Source organism: Glycine soja, chromosome 8 (genome assembly GCF_004193775.1).
Source record: "Glycine soja cultivar W05 chromosome 8, ASM419377v2, whole genome shotgun sequence".
Classification (NCBI taxonomy): domain Eukaryota; kingdom Viridiplantae; phylum Streptophyta; class Magnoliopsida; order Fabales; family Fabaceae; genus Glycine; species Glycine soja.
Genome location: NC_041009.1, coordinates 46,538,896 through 46,559,888, shown reverse-complemented (window position 1 = coordinate 46,559,888; position 20,993 = coordinate 46,538,896). Strand labels below are relative to the sequence as shown.

The 20,993-nt window shown below is 32.5% G+C and overlaps 2 protein-coding genes across 6 annotated transcripts; one reads left to right on the top strand and one right to left on the bottom strand.

Annotated features, from left to right (window-relative positions):
* Nucleotides 1-591: 591 nt before the first annotated feature.
* Nucleotides 592-8,483, top strand: LOC114423711 (FHA domain-containing protein FHA2-like). The gene is made up of 3 exons (XM_028390571.1): nucleotides 592-1,295; nucleotides 4,097-4,254; nucleotides 7,928-8,483. Exons 1-3 carry the CDS (start codon nucleotides 704-706, stop codon nucleotides 8,135-8,137), a joined length of 960 nt encoding a protein of 319 aa, XP_028246372.1. The 5' UTR covers nucleotides 592-703; the 3' UTR covers nucleotides 8,138-8,483.
* A 5,256-nt stretch (nucleotides 8,484-13,739) lies between these two features.
* LOC114423708 (ethylene-responsive transcription factor-like protein At4g13040) lies at nucleotides 13,740-20,766 on the bottom strand. Of its 5 annotated transcripts, none has more exons than XM_028390564.1 (7): nucleotides 20,449-20,766; nucleotides 19,287-19,421; nucleotides 19,046-19,176; nucleotides 17,308-17,401; nucleotides 15,360-15,543; nucleotides 14,271-14,392; nucleotides 13,740-14,185 (listed from the first exon to the last, which is right to left on the bottom strand). In XM_028390564.1, the coding sequence occupies exons 2-7, from the start codon at nucleotides 19,327-19,329 to the stop codon at nucleotides 14,061-14,063; spliced, it is 699 nt and encodes a 232-aa protein (XP_028246365.1). In that variant the 5' UTR covers nucleotides 19,330-19,421; nucleotides 20,449-20,766; the 3' UTR covers nucleotides 13,740-14,060. The 5 variants fall into 5 exon arrangements, with proteins under 5 accessions (XP_028246365.1, XP_028246367.1, XP_028246368.1 ...); XM_028390566.1 differs by having other exon boundaries at nucleotides 15,360-15,540; XM_028390567.1 differs by having other exon boundaries at nucleotides 17,317-17,401.
* Between the last annotated feature and the right edge of the window lie 227 nt (nucleotides 20,767-20,993).

Sequence of the window (20,993 nt, the reverse complement as noted above, 5' to 3'; positions counted from 1 at the left end):
AAAAAGTTAAAGTGATGTTTTTAAACGAGACTTTGATAAGCCATGAATTAAAATAGGGCCAGAATAGAGGAAAGGCTCAAGAGAGAAAAGAAGATACCAGATAAATGCATAGATTTTGTGTTAAAAAGAAATTAAAGGAGAGTTCTCTAGAGGTTTATAGTTGTTTAGAGGTTTAGAGTAGTGTTGAGAGCTGGTTTTTAGACCGTTGGGTTGCAGACACCCGACTTGTTCTTTTGTTTGTAATTGGACAAGTATTTAAAGACTTGTTTCCGTTTTCACAAAATTATCAAAGTTCCAAGTTAGTCTTTTGCAAAAAATTTCACATGTGTTTTCATCCCTCTAAAATTATAAAGTGTCATTGTTTGCACAATTTATGAGAATTATAAATTACCACAAATTACATTAACACATTACCAAGATGATAATTTGTAACAGTTTTTAATTCTCATCAATTATATTTTAAAATTTAAAATTAAATAAAAATGTCACATAGGCCATCCTCATTCATTCAGGAAAAAAAAACAATATATTGTAATTTTAGACCGATAGAAAACAGATAAAAAAATTTGTTGGGAATAAAAAACATGTATTTTAGCTTTTAAAAAGTCCCCATTCTCTTCTTCTTCTTCATTCAGGCGCGCTCCCTTTCTCTCCGATCAATCCAAACCCTTTTCTTGTTCTTCACAATTCCAATTCTCTGGCGATGTCAACGGCGGCGGCGGGCGGCGACGTGGAGGCAGGGTTCGCGAAGCTCCAGGGTGAGGACTTCGAGTACTACATGCAGACCTACTCCATCGTCCTTGGCCGCAACTCCAAGAAGTCCACGGTCGATGTCGACCTCTCCAGCCTCGGTGGCGGCATGAACATCTCCCGCCACCATGCCCGCATCTTCTACGACTTCGCCCGCCGCCGCTTCGCCCTCGAGGTCCTCGGCAAAAACGGCTGCCTCGTGGAGGGCGTCCTCCACCTCCCCGGCAACCCCCCCGTCAAGCTCGATTCCCAAGATCTCCTCCAGATTGGGGACAAGGAGTTCTACTTTCTCCTGCCCGTTCGCAGCATCCTTGTTGGGCCCGTCGGCCCGAGGCATTACCCTAACCACGCCGCACCCGGGCCCGTCGTGCCGCACTATAATAATTACCATTTGGGCCCCGGCCCGGTGAAGAAGGCGCCGCGACGGGAGTACTACGAGGAAGAGTTTGATGATGAGGATGATGTTGGTGGGAGGAAGATGCGGAGGGATGGGTATGATGGATATGGCTACGCTGGTGGCAAGTCTTCGCTGTCCGCACCTATGGGTATGTTATTGTTTTCTGGAATTTTCGCTTCGGTTGATTGTTTTTGTTGTTGTATGTATTGGTTGTAACTTGTAAGTCTAATTGGAATTCTAATTGTTAACTTAGGGTTTGTTTTTCTGCAATCAAAATTGGAATTTTTCGCTGATAACCTATGCTGAGTTTTAATGCAAGCCTTTATTATGTGAATTATCTTGGTGAAATTGTGATTCTGATTCTGATTTGAGAAGAGCACAATAAACATCTAAGGAACTACGTCTAAGTTTTGTTGTTTGTGTTTTTGTTAATATAGTGTATGCAGGTTTTATGGTGAATCGTATACATGACGTGTGCTTAATTTTATCTGCTGCTGAATTTGGTCTGATTCTTTGGTTATTTACCGATTGCCTTATTGGATGTAGTGAATGTGGTAGGATATGTACACTGTTTCTGTTTGCTATCCATCTTGCTACTAAATTTGCTAAAGGGGGATACAAGTCTTTTTATCTTTAGGGAAGGGCATGTATGTGTGTCTGCTTTTTAGTTAATTCTTCGGGTTTAGTCCATGAAATTTAGTGCGGGTGTGAAGTTGAGGTCTTACATTTTCAACTTGCTTTTATATTGTGGAGCCTGTTATAGTCTTATATTTGAAATTTTTGGTGTGATTTTGAGTATAGTGTGAAATGTAACTTTGTTATGATTTTTGAAATTGTGTTCCATGAGGGTCATCAGTTTTGCAAGGTTCGATTGTTGTTATCTCTTGTTGTAGTGGCCACTTGCCATTATATTTGGTTGTGCCTCTGGTTGGTATTATTTGCAGTGACTAGATTTAAGATCTACATGGAATTTTCCAGAACATCAATCCCCCGGGGAGATGAGTGGCAATGAGGACTAACTGGGGTCTTCCAATTAAGTTGGTGGGGATGCTAAAGAGAGCATGCTGGTCATGGGAGTCTTTAGAATTTCAATTTCTAGAAAATTATTATGCGTCTTTTAATGATATTGCAAATTGTAATCAATCTCCTTTCTAACATTTCAGTGAGCAAGTATTTGTCTGCAAAGGAAACTTTGTTCAGTTTTCATGTTTATATTATTTCTATTGTAATACAACCTCCGTCTTCACATTTTATAACTTATACCATGCTCAATTTCTAGATTTATTATCACTGATCAAACATTTTTTGGTTTGTTAATTGTGTCATCAACTGGAATATTGGATTAATAAGCATAGTATGTTATAGGTTGAAATTGTAAATGTCTCTCTCCTATAAGATTATTGCTGCACAATTTAAAATCAAACAATCTTCTCTTTATATTATTTCTTGTAACTAATGTTTGGACTACCCACCAATACATATAGTCTGGAATATAAAGTTTAGCATATACTTCTGGTAGTGTAGATACTATAAATTCTACATCATATTCTAGCATAGTGCTGTGATGATAACATATCTTCATCCCCACCATCTATAGTCATAATTGATCTTCACAGTTATGATGAGTTTGAACCTGGGTTGATGCCTGGCATTTTTCTGTATTCTATGATCTACATTGTGGATGCTAGGGATTAGATGATGATAATAAAATAAATATAACTGTCAATAGCCCAATTGCAAGCAGAGTTTTAAATAGCACCTTTATAGTGGCATAGCAGAGCAGAGTGGCCCCTGGCTGCTACTGTAGTCTGGGGCTGCTGTACTGGAAAAGTTTAGTGTAGTGGTCGTACTATAGACCAAATAGAGGCTGAATAGGAGCCATAGCGGCTGGGATAGCAGTGCTATGTGTTGATTCCAAAAAATCTCTCTTAACAGAGAGGTTTGTGGCTTTTTATGGGGCTATTTTTGGGATTTCAAATTCCAAAAATGAAATCTACAGCTGTAATAGTAGTGAAAATGATAGAGAAAACTGCATGTTTAATTCAATAGATAGATAGTGGTGAACATGCAGATCATAGTTCACAAAAGTGCAAGCAGTTTTGTGACTTCTGTCAAAACTGCATGTTTAATTAATGTAAACTAGTTTGGGAAATGGTTATTTGAACTCCACCTGGTTATTGGGAACGAAAAAAATGATAATAGATGAGAGCATATTATATGGCTTTTTAGTTTCTTTAAAGTTTATATTAAGAAAATACCTTGAAGTTGAACCCAACTTGTATACCAAATATACTTGTGAATATTATGTGACCATAGCAACGTACTTTGTATCTGTACCGATTACCGAAGAGTATAGTGTAGCAAGTGATCATGGCCCATATTCGTAACTGATATGGGATCTTAACATACCTGATTGCCTGAACCAATTAGGTTAGGTATAAGTTAAAGCAGAAATTATAACTTTATAAGCTAGCCCATTAGGTGGGGATTACCCAAAACCTTTATAAGCTCTACTTTGGCCATATCTTGAGTTGACGTGGGATCGCAATACACCTCCCTTCACATAATGGGACATCTAACATGTGGAAATTGTATGAGTGTTATATATATATATATATATATATATATATATAGAGAGAGAGAGAGAGAGAGAGAGGGCATATCTTATGAGAGGAAACATCTTATATGTGAGTGAGAGGATTAAATATGGATTATATAACCATAAATGGAGGGTTGGGATTTAATGTAAAAAATTCACATGACTTTTTAAAAAACTCGCATGATTTTTCATCAGAAATACAACGAAGCTGCCCAAATTAGTAAATAGGAAATCCATTCGTTTTATTTTTATCCAGCTTGTATATTTCTCTATTGGTGTTACCCCAGCTCCTATTTTACATGAATAGTCTCAGAATTTGTAATGTCACTGCAATGGTTTGGTTCCTGCAGATAAGAAGTCTGAAGGTAGATCCCGAGTAGATCGAGATGCTGATAATCTTCAGCTTCAGCAGCTGGAAGAAAAAGATGTAGTATCATCTGTAGCTACTGTTCTTTCTGATCTCTGTGGTCCTGGAGAGTGGATGCCTATGGAGAAACTTCATACGGAGGTTAGTTCTGATCATTTTGTTTTAAGTTGCTTTTGCTACAGAACTTTTGTGATTTTATAAAGTTCCAAAAGTACGGGAACCTTTCATATATGTTTTAGAATTCTACATAGAAGGTTATATGTTGTAGTCGTAGGACCCATTAGAACATTGGATGAATATTGACAATGCACTCTTCAACGTACTTTTTCTTGTAAGGTAAAATTCACATTACACTAAATAGTGGGGGTCCAGAATATTTCGTGTAACTAGCATTTTTCCATCACTATGAATCAACGTTAACTCTTAAGGTTATGTGTGGAATCTTCAAAAATTGAAAATGAATTGATTTAGAAATCAATTTTCATTTTGCAACACATCATTAACAAGGAGGTTTTGATTGATTTACAATTAAATATTCATGTTCAGATGTAGTTATCAATCCCAAATAGCAGCCAACTCTGAAACTTCTGTAGTGGGTTAGGGTTACCAGTCTTGCCCACAATTGCTAAGAAATTGTATGATTTCTGGCATTACTGTGGCTGGATGCCCACAACATTAAAATGCAATGCGAATCTCGGAATTTCCCTCCAATAAAACCCAAAGTTCACAGTATTATGAGGGTAATAGGTTTCCAACCCTTATGGTTTATGGTTACCAGTCACACCAGCAATTGCTGAGAAATTGTACGATTTCGAGCACTATATTGGCTGAAATGGCCATGACACATACCTCACCACTATAGCCACACTACAGCACGTGATTGACTACTTTGGAACACATTACAGTTATCAATCTTAAATAGCGGTGCATGGTGAACAATCACAAAAACATTGCAGAATTGCACATAGCAGCATAGGTGCTATTCTGAAATTTTTTACTCATGGTGTAATTTATAATTTATAATATATAATACATATATACATATGAATGCTCAATTTTTAAAAAAAAAATACTCTATTCATGTCATATTCATAATTAACAATGAAAAATAACATGTCTAAAACTAAACATACAGGTAAATAACAATGAAAGTAGATGAAAAAAACAAGTATAAAAAAACTTCGTACCCCATTGCCCGGAGGCTCTTCGCTATGCGAAGGTATGGGGGAGGGATGTTGTACGCAGCCTTACCTTTGCATATGCAAAGAGGCTGTTTCCGGATTCGAACCCATGACCAACAAGTCACCAAGTCACCAAGGCACAACAAGTCACCAAGTCACCAAGTATAAGCCTCTAAATCTCTAACTCTAAGGGTAACAGTGAGGAGGATAAAAAAAAGGTTATTGAGTTTGGGTCTATGGGAGACAGATGACTCACACAAAATCTCAGACTAGAGAAAAAAAAAATGGAACAGAAAGTCAGAAACCAAAAACACAAAATGAGAAGGAAATAAAAAAGAGAATGAAGAGAAAAGCAACAACCTGTGGGACAGTGAGAACAAAAGGCTAAACAGATGATCTGGCCAAAAACATGCAGAGTCAGTGGAGAGAGAGCATGTGGTCACTGAACAAAACCAGGTCATGGCCAGAAAATAGACAGGGAGCAATTGGTTGATGGATCAAACAGTAGCAGAGAATTGGATCAAAGAGAGAACACGAAAATGAGAAGAGGTGTGAAATGTTTTATCCCAAAATCAATTTCAATGCTAAAAGCCCAAAATACCCTCAACAAAAACTTGCCTCTGTAATGCTAAAAATTTGGGGCATATTTGTGTTTTTGAATTGAATGCTTTCAGGATAGCCAGCAAGGTATTCTTATACGCCTAGGTATGCGTGAAACACCCATGGATTTTGTTGGTATAGCAGCCACAACAGCCATTACAATAAAACACAATACAACTAACTCAGAATAGTGACCAGCTGCCAGTATGTGATGCGATGCTGCTATGGTGGCTCTATAGTGTGCTATTCACAACCTAGACAGATTTTTGAACAGAATTAACTTTATTATCCTTAGAAGAATTAAATGACTTAACAAATGAGGGGGAAATGTCAATCAGAACAATCACATCAATTGAAACTTAAATCAAATCAACTCAAATCCAACCAGATTTGAGTGCTTTCATGATATGATACTAATATTTGGTACAATTTGAGCAACTGGCGATATAAATCGTTTTAGTGCTTGAAATGCACCATGAATCACTTGAATTGGACTTGAATGCAAGAATTGCGATCTGGGGAAGAATTGGACGATTCCTGCACAAGTTCTAACGAGGCCTCAGAAGGAGTCATAGCACCCTGCCACACCTCCAAGGGCCGGCCTGGCCAAATGGCACTTTTCGCTTTCAAAATTGCAGAACATTATGGCTGGAGTGGGCACATCACGCCACACTGCGTTGCATTACGCCGCTCATGGCTGCGGTTGCATCGAGCGGGTCAGAGCGAAGAGATGACCTAATTCCCAATCTCCTAAACTTAGAAGGCCTAAACAACAGCGTATTGTTTATTTTTGAACTCTAGCAACTTTTGTGCAAGATAGAACGTGTTTGAACTTTGGACTGTCAACTTAAACTTACTATTGACCTGATATTTAAGTACTGTCTAATCTCTAATATCTAGTACCAAATAAAATATATTTCTTATAATTTTTTTATTTCAAATCACTTTATCATAAATAAAATCCATTATAAAACTTAGTAAAATCATTATAATTTTTCAAATACAAATATTTATATAATATATAATAAATTTAATAGTAGAATATATTATAAATTTTAATATATAATAATTTTAATAGTAGAATATTTATAATAAATTTTCATATATAATAACTTTAATAGCAGAATATTTATTATAAATTTTAATATTATTCTATTATAGCAAATTTTAACAGAACTCCTGCATCTCATGCTCCTAGAGTTATATTTTTAGTTTTTGGTTATGAAATATGTGTTTTAATGTCTTCGTTAGTTGTATGTGCTATATTTTATTATTGATCACGAATCGTACAATTCACTATACAATTCGATTCCTGATTTGGAAAATGGGCCTTCAGAATCATGATTTGTATCCCGATTCAACTACCTTGTTTTAAGACAACTGAAGTAAAAATGGAATTCCATTTCGAAACATTATATTTTATAAATTTCTGAACAAAATATTTTATTAAGAAATATTCCTGTAATCATTGATTCCAAACCTACTCTTAAAGTCTCAAGCTCATAGGCGTATACAAATGTTGTTTTTTATTGGCACAGTCATTCATCTGGCATATGATGGTAGGATTTGGATTTCCCGGGTTGGGTAAACTGTTACATTGTAGTTGCCCATGTTTCTTCAAATCACAATTGTTGTCCAAGAATAAGCTGTTTTCTGAGAGTGCCTACAATGTATCATTGATGCTTTTGTAACAATTGCTTGCCTAGTAATATGATGCTTTTCCATGTGTTATATGGTTTCAGTTTTTAACACCTACATTGGGGAAAACCATTGGATCGTTTCATCCTTTCTTTTTGCTTATACTTGTACACAGCGGCACCAACAGGGTGCTTGATAACATTCTAATAGGTGAACAATGTGAATGTGGAAAATAATGGTTCTAATAACTCTGGGTAGGTAGACTGGAATGACTTGTAATTACCCTAATATAAGCTTAAAATGCATTATTATGCATCTAAAACATGTCTGGTAAGATACAGAAACTCATTCGTTTAATTCTGAGTGCGTAACTTATCTTTTTCATTTTTGTTTAGCTGTTGGAGCAATATAGCAGTGTTTGGCACCACAACAGAGTGAGGAGGTATCTTACATCAGAAGATTGGCCTGGTCCTGAATCCAAAGGGAAGCCTTGGTATGGCTTGCTTATGCTGTTAAGGAAGTACCCTGAGCATTTTGTCATCAACACAAGGTCCAAGGGCCGTGTCACCCTCGAGTTTGTTTCTCTTGTCTCTCTGATATCGTGACCTCATTGCCCCCGGCCCCCAAAAATCTCAAACTGGAAAGGAAACAGCTATAAGCCGTTGGTATGGTTTAGCTCCTAGAAATCTGTATAAAATCACTTCTGTTGTTTTTGGTAAATACTTTGTCTTGTTACTGGGTAAATATGTTCCCCCTCCCCTCCCCCTAGTGCTCTGAGAGCAGAAAGAACTATTTATTTTCTTTCTTTTTCATGGATTTAGAAAATGGGAAGTTAGACTTCAAAATTACTGAGTTGGCTATGTCTAGTTGATTCACCCCATAAATAGGTCCTCAGGGATATTAACTGCCTGTGGTTGAGATGCATGCACCATTATGTTTACATTACAAGCACCTTGAGTGGTATTTCAAAATTAATGGTCCAAACAAGAATCCAACATGTGATTTTCAAGTTATTAACACAATGCTCCAATCAATTGAACTAATAAGCTAATTTATGTTATAAAATAAATAATGTTGTTATATATAATACTAAACTTTTTAATATATATTTAATGCGCATGTGAATTTGAATGATAAATTTTGTGACAATTAATTTTAATATAACTCATATGAACTATTTAATTTATATATTTTTTTTATAAATAAAAAATATTTACTATTAAAAAATTTAATATATTAATAAATTAAAAAAACATCTTTGAAAAAAAAAATACTTACGGATCATGTAATCCGTATGAGTTACTCATATGGATTAATCGTATGAGTAACTCATATGGATTATGTGATCTGTATGAGTCATACGAATTAATTTATACAGATTACGTAATTTATGAGTTAATTCGTATGATTCATACAGATGATATAATTTGTAAGTGTTTTTTTTAATTTTTTTTAAAAATGTTTTTTTGATTTATTAATATATTAAATTTTTTAATAGTGAATATTTTTTATTTATAAAAAATATATAAATTAAATGATTCGTATGAGTTATATTAAAATTAATTGTCACAATTTATTATTTAAATTCACATGCACATTAAATATACATTCGAAAATTTAGTATTATGTATAGTTGAATGAATTTAAATGAATGGGTGAAACCATAGTATTTCTATTTGAAAAAAAAAATTGAATAGACACGACTGTTCATGACAGAACATAATTAAACCATTATGACCTTAGGTAAGTATATGTTTTTAGATTTACAGTAAAATCTTTTATCTTAAATGCATACTTGTTATCGACTTTGAGAAAGGAAAGGAAAATGTTATCCTATTATGAAATTATTTTAGAAATATTTTAAGGCATTCAAATTAATGGAGAAATAACTACATTAATAGATAAATAACCTTTCATCTTTGCCTTTTAAAATAAAAGGATAAATAATTAGTCTTTCTTAATTATTTTGATGCATGCCACAATTCATTCAATTATGATCTGATTAATTATTCATATTTCATAAATTTAACATATATCATATAAAAAAATATTTATATGCTAAAAAGGTGTCTATTTATTTATTTACAATTCTAGATTATAAACAAAAGACTCAGTCAAGTAAATATAAAACCAGTTTTTTTATATAAAATGATGTTTCCCTTTAGGTGGTTATAGGGATACATTTCCTGCATCAATCAATTGTATTAAGACGATTAATCAGTTGTTCTTAGTTCTCGATAACAATTCATTTATTATTTCATTTTTAAAAGAATTTTATGAAGAAAAATAAATCAATGTTGAATAATATCTTTTTACAATAATATACAATTATACACATTTGTCTCTAAATTATTAAATAACTTCCATATAAATAATTTGACAAACTAAAATAGCTAGCATCAACAATGATGTTTTCTTTGTTAGTCTTTTTTCGAGAGAAACTTTATTTATTATTTTCCACATTTAGTATCTTGAAGCCCATTTTTTGTATAAGCACTTAAGCTTATAGTAGTATTTATGCACATAAGCTTAGTTCTAACTCTGGTACTTAAGCTTCATCTGAACAAGGAAAGAAATTCTTACATGTACAGTACAATCTTTGCATTGAGAATTTTTTTGGAGAACTATTTAATACGTGACAAGGAAAGTAAAAGTATTATCATTACAGCATATAGAGAAAGTTATAGTCTATTATTATCACTATTTTTATTCTTATTGTTATTACAAGACAAATCCATTCTTAAACTAATTTTAACAAGATAGAAAATAAAAAATATATGATTAATAATTACATTTGTTTCTAAAGTATGAGATACTAATAAATTGATCATTGAAAGATATAAAATTTAAATTTAATCTTTTAACATACAAAATATATGACGAATTAGTCTTACATATAATTTAATAATAAATTGATCTATAAATTTTGTAACTTAATATCAAATTAATCATAAAAAATATAATTTATTGTCAAATTTATCCTTAAACATTATAATTTGATGATAAAATGATCTTACAAAAATTTATAGTCAGACTAATTTATCTCACTTTTTATACCATTAAATTTTTTTCAAGAAATTAATTTATGAGTACATCACAGTCACACGATGAATTTGATTATTTAACGAATTTTATTTTAAACGGTCGTGGTCTATTTGAGTGTTTGAAGAAGGGCACTTGAACAGCTTCATGTGCTTTCTCCTTCATTTCCTTCTCCACTCACACAGCCTCAGTCACCTGCTTCTGGCCACTGAATTAGCCCTACAATGAGTTAGGAACCCTCCAATGGCAACATGCTTCAATATCAAACCTTGTAGGACCCACCCTCTCATTTCCACATCATCATTCATAATATTCTTGGGCAACACCCAAAGCAAATTGTAACCCAAGAAAAGATAAATATACGTAAAAAAAATGGTAAATGGTCTTTTTGCACATGTAAAAAATTCGGTGTTATTCCTATATTTTGAAATAAGTGGTCTTAATCCCTACTTTTTTAAAATGCAAAATGAAACTAATCTTTATGTTAGATCGAGTTATCCTCTCTTTTCTAAAAAAACTTTCCCAAAAAAAAAAATGAAACCTATGTCTATCCTCGATAGTCAATACTATTAATTTGTTTGATAATCCTGGTAATACTATTATTAGAGGATATACTTTTCATCTTTAATTATAAGATTATTTTCAGAAATTTATTTATCTTTTTTTATAAGATTTTTTTTTAATTTTTGGATGTATTAATTATTTTTTTCCTATATACTTTTAGTTAATTATTTTCTCTTTAAAGATTGATGAAAAATAATTAAGTTGATAGAAAAATATGAAAAAATAATTTTGAAATAATAATACAAATAATTGACATTTTAAATTTGATTAACTAAATTAACTGATCTTTGTTAAGAGATACGAATGAATTGAAAGACAGGAGAAAGTAAAAATTAGTAAGAGAAGTGTTTGTACAAGAAGGTAAGAAAAAGAATAGTAAATCAAACTTTACAACTATGCATGAATAATCAAAATTATTTCTATAATCTCATGCTCGCAATTTCCTTGAGGGAAAAAAGGAAAGAAATAGAAAAGAAAAATGAGTCTACTTTATTAAAAAAATTATCTTTTATTTCTTTATTTTTTATTTCTATTATTTATCCAAACAACACACTCACACGAAAGTGCAAAACACACAGAAATGACAGCAAGGAGTTTGTGAATTATATACAACATTGATATTATAACTTAAGTAACAATGAATCCTTTCCTAACAGAAAAGATGCAGATCCTCACAGAAAATATGGAAATAATATTAGAGAATTTTTGTACTTTTTATGGGATTTATATCTTTTTACATTTCATTTTAATTTAAAATTTTATCTTTTATTTATTTCATTATCCTTATTTTCATCCGTTAAATCAAACACACCTTAAGGATTCATTTGTTTTTCTTTTTCTTTTTCTTTCTGATGAATGGCAAGGCTTCTTTGTACTTATATTTTTTTAAAAAAAAAATTGTATTCTTCTCAAATACTATTATTTAAATTTAATCAATTTTATTTTTTATTCAAAATTCGATTGATCATATCAAATTATAGATTTAGGAATTATATGTCTTAATTCAAATAATTTATTTTCATAATTTGTTCCTCAGTTTCAAATTTATTATCTCTTTCATTTATTCCAATCTAAAAAAATAAAATTTCCATTGTTAAATATGAAGACATATCCCAACCTCATTGTTTAACGAGGATAATATTTTTATTTCTCATATATTTTTTTAATTTTATTATTAAAGTTTACTAAAAGTTAATGACACTCATGCGACGTATGAGAAATTTATTACTTACATATATCATTATGTTTTTTCAACTTAAAAATGTCTTTAAAAAAAAGCTTAAAATGTCTAAAAGGTTTAAGATAATTAGATAAATAAAAAATATAATCCAAAAAAATTATTTCTGTTTCACAAGTTAGGAAATAGTAGCTTTTGAAAAACATAAAAAAAAATAATATTAAAAACACTTTTAAAAAACTTATTAAAAAATCAAAAGCATCTTATATATATGTTTTTCTTGCACCGTACACTGAAATTTGTTGAGAAGGAATATAGAAAAAATATTTTTAGAAATAAATCGTCGTATCAATTTATTTACTAAAAGTATGAGATAATCTACCGACAAAACTAAAGATTTTCTTGTAAGTATAGGTTTACATCAAAATTCAACCTTGAATCTTACTTGTTTATGAAAGATTATTTCCATATGCATGTTTTTTTGGATGATATAGTTTTAATTGAAGAATTGTGAGAAAATGTTAACTATAAACTTGAGCATTGGAGATAAACATTAGAATCAAAAGATTTTCACTTTAGTAAGAATGAGATAGTGTATATGCATTATAATTTTAACAAAAAATAAGAGAAAAATTACTTGCAGGAAAAAATTGAAAAAAAAAAAACAATGTCATATACCACGTTTCTAACTTTAAGTATCTAGAATCAATATTACGAAATGATGAAAATATAAATAAAGATATCATACACAGAGGATACAAGCTGAGATTAAAATAGAAAAATGTATTAAAAGTTACTCGTGACTTGAAGTACCTACCAAACTAAAAAATAATGTTTACAACATTTATACTCTATGTAGTGAATGTTGGATTTTAAAGAGATAACAAATAGAAAAAAATGAATATTAAAATAAAAATATTAAGATGAACATGTAATCATACAAGAAGTGATTGAATATGAAATGATTAATATATAAAAAGATAATACTATAACACCTATTATTAAGGAAAAGATAACAAAAATCATCGGTTAGACATAAGAAAAAAAGGCGAAGAAAAAAGTGTAGATTGTATAATTTTCAACCCTATGAAGAGGTAGAGGGAAACAAAAATGGACTTGAGCAGAAATGATTAAAAATGATCTCTTAATAAATAATGCCCTTGAAATTTTGGTTTTTAATCATGTTCAATAACACCGTGTGATCCATGCACCTAGTGGAATCAAACTATGGTTGCTGTTATAGCAATTTACTTAATATACAAATAGCATATGTGTAACCATCAACTCAGACATGAATTGTTACCATCAAGACCTACCCTTACCTTTCAAGTTTCAACCTTTCACTTAACCATGCAGGTAGAATATATTTATATTCATAGTTTATAAATTAAATATTTAAACATTATGAATATGGACAATGTAAGTTGAAAAAACAATTCAATTAACTGCTTGAGAAAAATTCATATATTCCCACCAAGTGGAAGAAGAAAATGGCGTTGCACTAGTTTGATGAAACTGATATAGAGTTCAACAGTTGGTAGTTGACACGTCTAACATTGAATGGACTCTTTATTGGGTTTAGGTATAGCAATTTGCATAAATTAAGGATAATCAATTCTATCAAGGTCTGACATAATGCTGCATTTTTCTACAATAAAAATGGATCTAGCATGATATTAGAGTTGAAGTGTTAGGACTAGAGGCTTTCCATCTTCACTCTTGGGTTATTTCCAGAATCATAATTTTCACGACACTGATGTTTCCTGCTCTGCATCTTCAATCACTCCTTGCTTAGTGTCCCAATCATCTTTGGACAGTGGAAGCATATCATGACTATTACCTGGTCCGGGACTAAGCCTTCTCTTGTGTTCTGCAAAAATGTGTGTGCAACTGTTAAAATATCAGGAAAAAGAAATCTTGGAAGACATAGGAAACGGTTCAAAGAGAAACATTACTTTTGCGTGTGATTGCTTGGCGAGTCATGGCCAAGAATTCGTCCCATTTAAATTTGCTCAAATCCCGCTTCTCTTCCTCGGGAAGCTCAAAATTGGGCTCTCTTCCACACATGAAAGCAGCCCTACAGATAAATAAAGGGATATAATCATACTAAGGTCATGGCTGACATGATATAGTAAATGAGAACTTGACCATTACAGTGCCAAATCTCTCACATTCTGCAATGGCAGGACACATTCTATGCCTTACAGATTTATAGTCCTTTTCATCAAGTCATTCAATTACTAACAATATTTTCTTTGAGCATTTTACCAGGGTTTTATGGTAGCTAGCCTGCACAATGAACTTTGCTAGAGTAGAAAAGTTAATGCAAAATAAGCTATGTGGACCACATTCAAAGCGACTATATGATCTTGCACAGTTTAATAATATACATGCATGTATAGAAAAATGTAAATGCATTCATCATGTACGGCATGCTCATTCAAACATTGTCAAAGTGGATAGAAAAAATAAAATTAACATGAACCTACCACAACAAACAAGTCCTTACATATAGATCAATCACCACCACTGGGAACCATGCACATACATGCAATCAAAATAGTAGAAGATTATAAGTAGCTTCCCTACTTTCTACGAAATAAAATCAAACAGTATAACACTGGAACACCAAAGAATGTTTGTCCGGAGGGAGTGTTCTTATCTCAAACCTAACACTCAGGGAATAAAAATAATGTGCTCAAAATTCAAACTAGGCCTTTTCTTTTTCAGCTACTGAATTCAATTCAGTTGGATTGCAGTAACTAAGAACTCCAAAAATAAATGATTATGAAGTGGAAAAAAAAGATCATATGTTAGGATATGGAATAGAGAAGGAATAGGGAACAGACAGTAAAAAAGCATCACTCCAAACTATACAAAGTATAAGATTGTTAGCACTCAAACAATGAGAACAGAACCAGGTAAACTGGCAGCTCATCAATTACAATTGAAAAGGCTTGCATATTCTCACTGTGACTTTGAGGCATCAAAAGGGACTGCTGTTAGTAATAAATATTCTATAATTATCAAATTCAAAGTACTACCTATCATATAAGTGAGCAGCTTCTTCTTGTGACCCGAGAGTCCCTAGATGGATCTGTTTCTTGTCCACCTTTATTGCTGCCTGCCACTTCATATTTTTGAAGTAGACACCCCTCATTATGCATTGTTCTTGATTGTGCAAATTCTTTCTTCTATGTCGCTTTCTGCGTTTAATAGGAGGTCCTGCTAAATCAGGGTAAAAGAGGTAATGGACATTACAGACATAAATAAAAAGGTCAACAGAAAATTTAATGATACCCTAAAAGAATGAGAAAAGTAAAATAGAGTTATTTTGCTTGAGAAATATTTTCTATGTACATTGCTTGTTTTCAATAATAATTACAAAAATATCACTATTTTTTCACTTTATTTATTGTGTAGGAAATGGTGAAATTAGCATTCTATTAGTTTCACCATTTCCAATGCAAATCTTTGAAATAAGGTAGTGAAAACAAAGTGGCAATTTTGTAATTATTATCAACAAGGAATGAAAGCAGAAAATATTTTCTCAAATTAAATAGACCCTAAATGTGTCTTTGTTGAATTGAAATATGCCCCCAATCAAACTAACGTCCATCATAAACTTTTTTACATTCAGTTTCTTTCTGGCAATTTAACCATGATGTACTGCATGATAGCAAGGATCATGGAAATAGATAGGGAGCACAAGGTCCAAGGTCACATGCCAGCAGGTCATAACCCATAGCTTTAGTTAGTCACACATACTGAATATATACAGGATGTGCACTAGAGAATTGATTACTCATTCTTTATTGCTGATTCTAATTGTTAAGAGTTTTGTGTAAAATGATATACCAAAACAACGCATTTCAGTGAATATTCATCGTACTAATGAAATGATTAGACAATGGATCAATGAAGCACTTGTTGATGACCAACTGTTGATACCTAGAATAGAATATATGGAAACTTCTGAAAATTTCTACTACTAACATCAAATTAGGTAGGCTTTTCCTCAAGATACATGAAACATTAATGAAAACAATAGCACAAGTCCTTCTCACCTAATCAAGTGTAATCATTTGTTTTTTTATATACTTAAATTTAGGAGGAGGGGGTGGCGCCCCAATCCAAGGCCCAAAGCCTCTTGGCTTATATTTACCTCAGCAGGTTTTGTCAGTGTAATCATGCGTAATCTATGAATACAGTTTTTAACCACCATATAGGCCCTCCACCATGCATCATCAAAGTTTTGTATGAGAGGTTCTAAAAAAAAAGTTTTGTATGAGTATAGTGCACAATGTTGTTCATACATAACTTTGATCTGTGGGAAAGCTCCCACAAATTAATTGGGTAAGCTGACTTGAACAGGCCTAAAGTGATTCCATTAAGACTAAGATTTTTACTTCATACCAAACTCTGTTGTTATATTTTCATGTCATGTTAGTTTAATTATCATTATGTCAACTTTGTTTGATGTATAAATTTTTTCAGGTTGTTAAGCTAAAAGACAATAGCTGTAATAGTATATTTGGAGCTACATATTTTAGGTATTGATTTGATTTGATTTTGAAAATACAATCTTATCTAAGTATATTAAAAGGAGTCAAATATGTTAGGAATTGAATGTGTTTTGATTTTAGTTTCAATTGTTCGAGTTGACATTTTTTCCCTTATTAGTTAAGGCATTTAACTTATTTTAAGGGTGATAAGGTAAATTATTAATATAAAGTCAATTCAATTCATCTTTTCTGTGTTCCAAACAATAAATTTGATTGGTAAATCAATTGAAATCCTATTCTTTTATAATGAGCTCCAAACATGAAAATTGATTTCTAATTCAAAACAATGAAAATCACATCAAATCATTTCGAATTTAATAATTCCAAGCATATCCACAAGGAAATATTATCATTTTACTAAAATCAGTTTAGTCATTATAAACTGAACCAGACATAAACAAAAAACATGAAAAAATTAGCCTCTTACGTGACAAACCTGTAATTTGTTGAATAAGCTGCTCTTTCGATGAGCTAGAACCAGAAGCATTTGATGATCCCGGTTCTTCTTGCACAACATTATTCTGGTAAAAATAAAACAGTTTATTGTAAGTTCTATGCTATCTATGATTTAAATAACAGATAGATGGTACCAAGGGCAAAACTTTCTAATTTTATCAACTTAGTAAAAATCTATTTGAATCGCATATTCACATGTACTCCACAAATGCTAATTCATCAACCTGTTCATGGAAATCAATCTAAAATCTTCTTGATTCTAGCATTGAAACATAGAGCCCTGTGGTATCAATTGATCAATGTAGCTACCCCACAAATTGGGATAAGGCTTCATGACAGTGGTGTTCATTGTTGTTGATCCAAGCAAAAGCAGATCACAACACAATAATAATTATCCTGGGGAGAAATGGGAATACTTATGCAACCAGAAATGGGAGAGAAGGAAAAATATATCTTTCGTTTAGTCAATGGTTTTTCAGTCACAAGGAACATTGATTCTGCAAGCTACAGACATGTCCTAATCTTTCCTGAAAATCAGAGGAGTCTAGTTAGACTCACATACCTTGCTATTTTCAAACTCAAATGAAATATTGGCCAACCATTTTATCCAATATGTAACAACAGTTGGGACTGGTAACTTCTACCTTCTACGTTCTTTTTTATTAATGTTTTTTTAATATACAAAGAATTTACAAAGAAAAGGAGAGATGCAAATGCAAGAGGACAAGCAATCCTCAAAAAATACACCAAGAACGAAAGGAAACAAAAAAAAACTATGAACATGAAATATGTAATACAACATGTCAATCTCTCTGTATATCTACCAAAGACACTCCCAAAAAGGACCATTAGCAGGACACCACAAATTGATCCCAAATTAACTCAAGAGGCAACAATCAACCAGTAAAAATTGTAGCATTTCTTTCCAACTAGATACACCAAATAACTGCAAATTGAGAACAGCACTAAAGCCTTTGAGAATCTCTATTGGTTCCACGTCCTCTAAAATTAACAATTGAAAAGTATTTTCAGAATCAGTCAGCGCATTACACAATAATTAGGAGATAAAGCATTTAGACGTCTTTGAGTCGCTGGTATTAATCTGGTTTAGAAAGAATCACCACTGGGAGATGAAGTGAGAAACTGGAAGATTTGAAGAAAATAAACCCAAGATAAATTTGAATAGTTGGACCATCAGGTTTATCCAACTAATTAGCCAAAATGTCAGAGAAAAGAAAAAAGAAAGGGAATTGCCAACCACTTAGCTATTGGGCATACCCATGCTGAAGAAATGGAGATAATAACACATAAAGATGAATGTTTATGATCAGAACAAATCATTATTTGAAAGCTGTTATTGAAATTGAATTGAGCAACTCTCATTGGTCGAATTCTCAATTATTGAAACATTTTCAAAGGAAATAGACAATGGCAAAACAGATGTCAAAGTTTTTTGCCGACCTGTTCTTTCAATTGAATTTTCAGTAATGTAACAAAAACAAAATATAGTAAAAGTTCATTATCATTTTCAAGAATAAATGTTTGAATGATTCTGATATATAGTTCATTGAAATGGAATGCTAAATACTAAAAGATTCCCTAAACAGATACCAAGACCAAAAACCTCAGAAGTACTTTTATAGGAAAAATAAATGAAGCATAAAAAAAGCATGTATATAATTATTTATCACTATTAATCTTGTTCATACACTGTCCGGGTTGGTTGCATCATCAGAAAGCGCAGGCTGTTCACTCTTAGGTTTAGCTTGCTGGTTTGAATTTTCAAAACCAGAAAGATTCTCACAATATAGAGGAAGTGGTGTGACAAAGGAACTGTTTCCTGAAATAGGAAAATATATTGGAAAACAATGTCAGTTGAGTTTAAGATACAATTCACATCAATATTCTCCATACCAATGGATAGAAACATGTTTACCAACCACCATTTACCTGAGCACAGTCCCAAAAGTCTGCGCCTTCTCAAACTTACCATTGTCAGTTCAAGTTTTCTTACCAAGTCATCAAAGCACAGTGATTAACTTCCTATGATACCAACTTTTTCCATCAATTTAGCAGGAAGAGTACCTACAAATAGAATAGTTTAAGGCAATGAGAATGACAAGTTAGACCTATAACTATAAGGGAAGAAGACAGTTCCAAAATCAGTTCCATATTGTGAAACCGAATAATATCATGTCAGATATCCAAATATTTACTATCAAGTCAAAAAAATAATTTGCAGCCAATGAGTAAAAGACAAAAGGTGTGTTAGAAGGATGCACATGACTATTTATGCTACAAAAGGAAATGATCTGTTCCTAGTTCTGGACCAGAAATAAATAGATAATCATCAGAAGTTATCAGTAAAGAAGGAAAACACTGATTACACATTCAGAACTAGATCCTAACAATACAAGATTTAGCTAATCATCCTGCTTTGACTTTTATGCAGTGCAAACAAAGTGATCTTGCTATTCATGCTAGGACCACCTTAGCCAAACTCATCCATAAACAAACATACACAAATGCAGAGAAACCTTGATCATGATGATACAATTTCAACCACTGTTGCCGACAACAAACCTTATAAACAATTGTTTAAATCAGCAATCCGATTTTATCATAACAACGTATCACCAACCCCTTCAAAGCTGAAAGATGATAAACCATTTCAAAGAAAAAAAAAATTTAAAACAAAGTTGATAATATCATGGTTTTCACAAGAAAACTCCCCCACAGGGCCACAACATTAAATGGAATCCAATTTTGGAAACAAAAATCACGAAAATAAGCCAAGTCTTTCTCCTCGGGTGGAAGTCAACCACATCAACCTACCACCTTTCTTGGAAGGGGGTGGTGACAGAGAAGACAAACCCATTTGACCACACACATACACAAGAAAATTCAAGACACCCAGAAAAGCCAACAAGAGATAAAGACCAAGTCTTTGGCCTCTAGACCAGTCAACTGAAAATGCCCATGACCAGAAATCTCATCATCACACACCAAAGAGGAAAAACTGAAGGACCCTCCAGAAAGACATAGGCAAGAACAGACAAAAAAAAAAGGCATAGAAAGATGAACAACAAGCCATTGTTGTTGACAAATATACCTGAAAAGGGTGGGAACACAGAAGAGAGAAGGGGTGAGAAATCTGAGGGAAAAGGCAAGAGAAGGAGAATTATGTGAATTTTGGGGAATACAAGGTGGTGAGTGTGGTAAGAGATAATGTGTGTTGTGTTGTGGCTCATGCATCTACCACCTTTTGATTTTGTTTTTGTTTTCTCCCTCTTTCTTTCCTGTGTGTGTATAAAAGAGAGAAGGGAAGGGTGGTAAGGTATAATGGTATGATGGTTGTGGACAGAGAAAGTCTTTGTAGAGAGAGAAAGAGAGGGTTGAAAAATTAGAATGAGAACGTAACTACTAGCTGCTGAGTACTTTATTAAGCGTTCAATGTCAATGCTACCCTTTAAAGAGCCAACAAATACCACTGGGTTAGTTACGTTTGAGACATTGCTCTTTTCCCATATTGCCCTCACACCTATATTACCTATTTATTTCCATTATTGTACAACAACACTTCACTGAGCTTGTACTGTAGTGGCTGTTTTTTTGGTGTTTTTCCGAACTTTACTCCACCTTAACGAGTAGTACTCG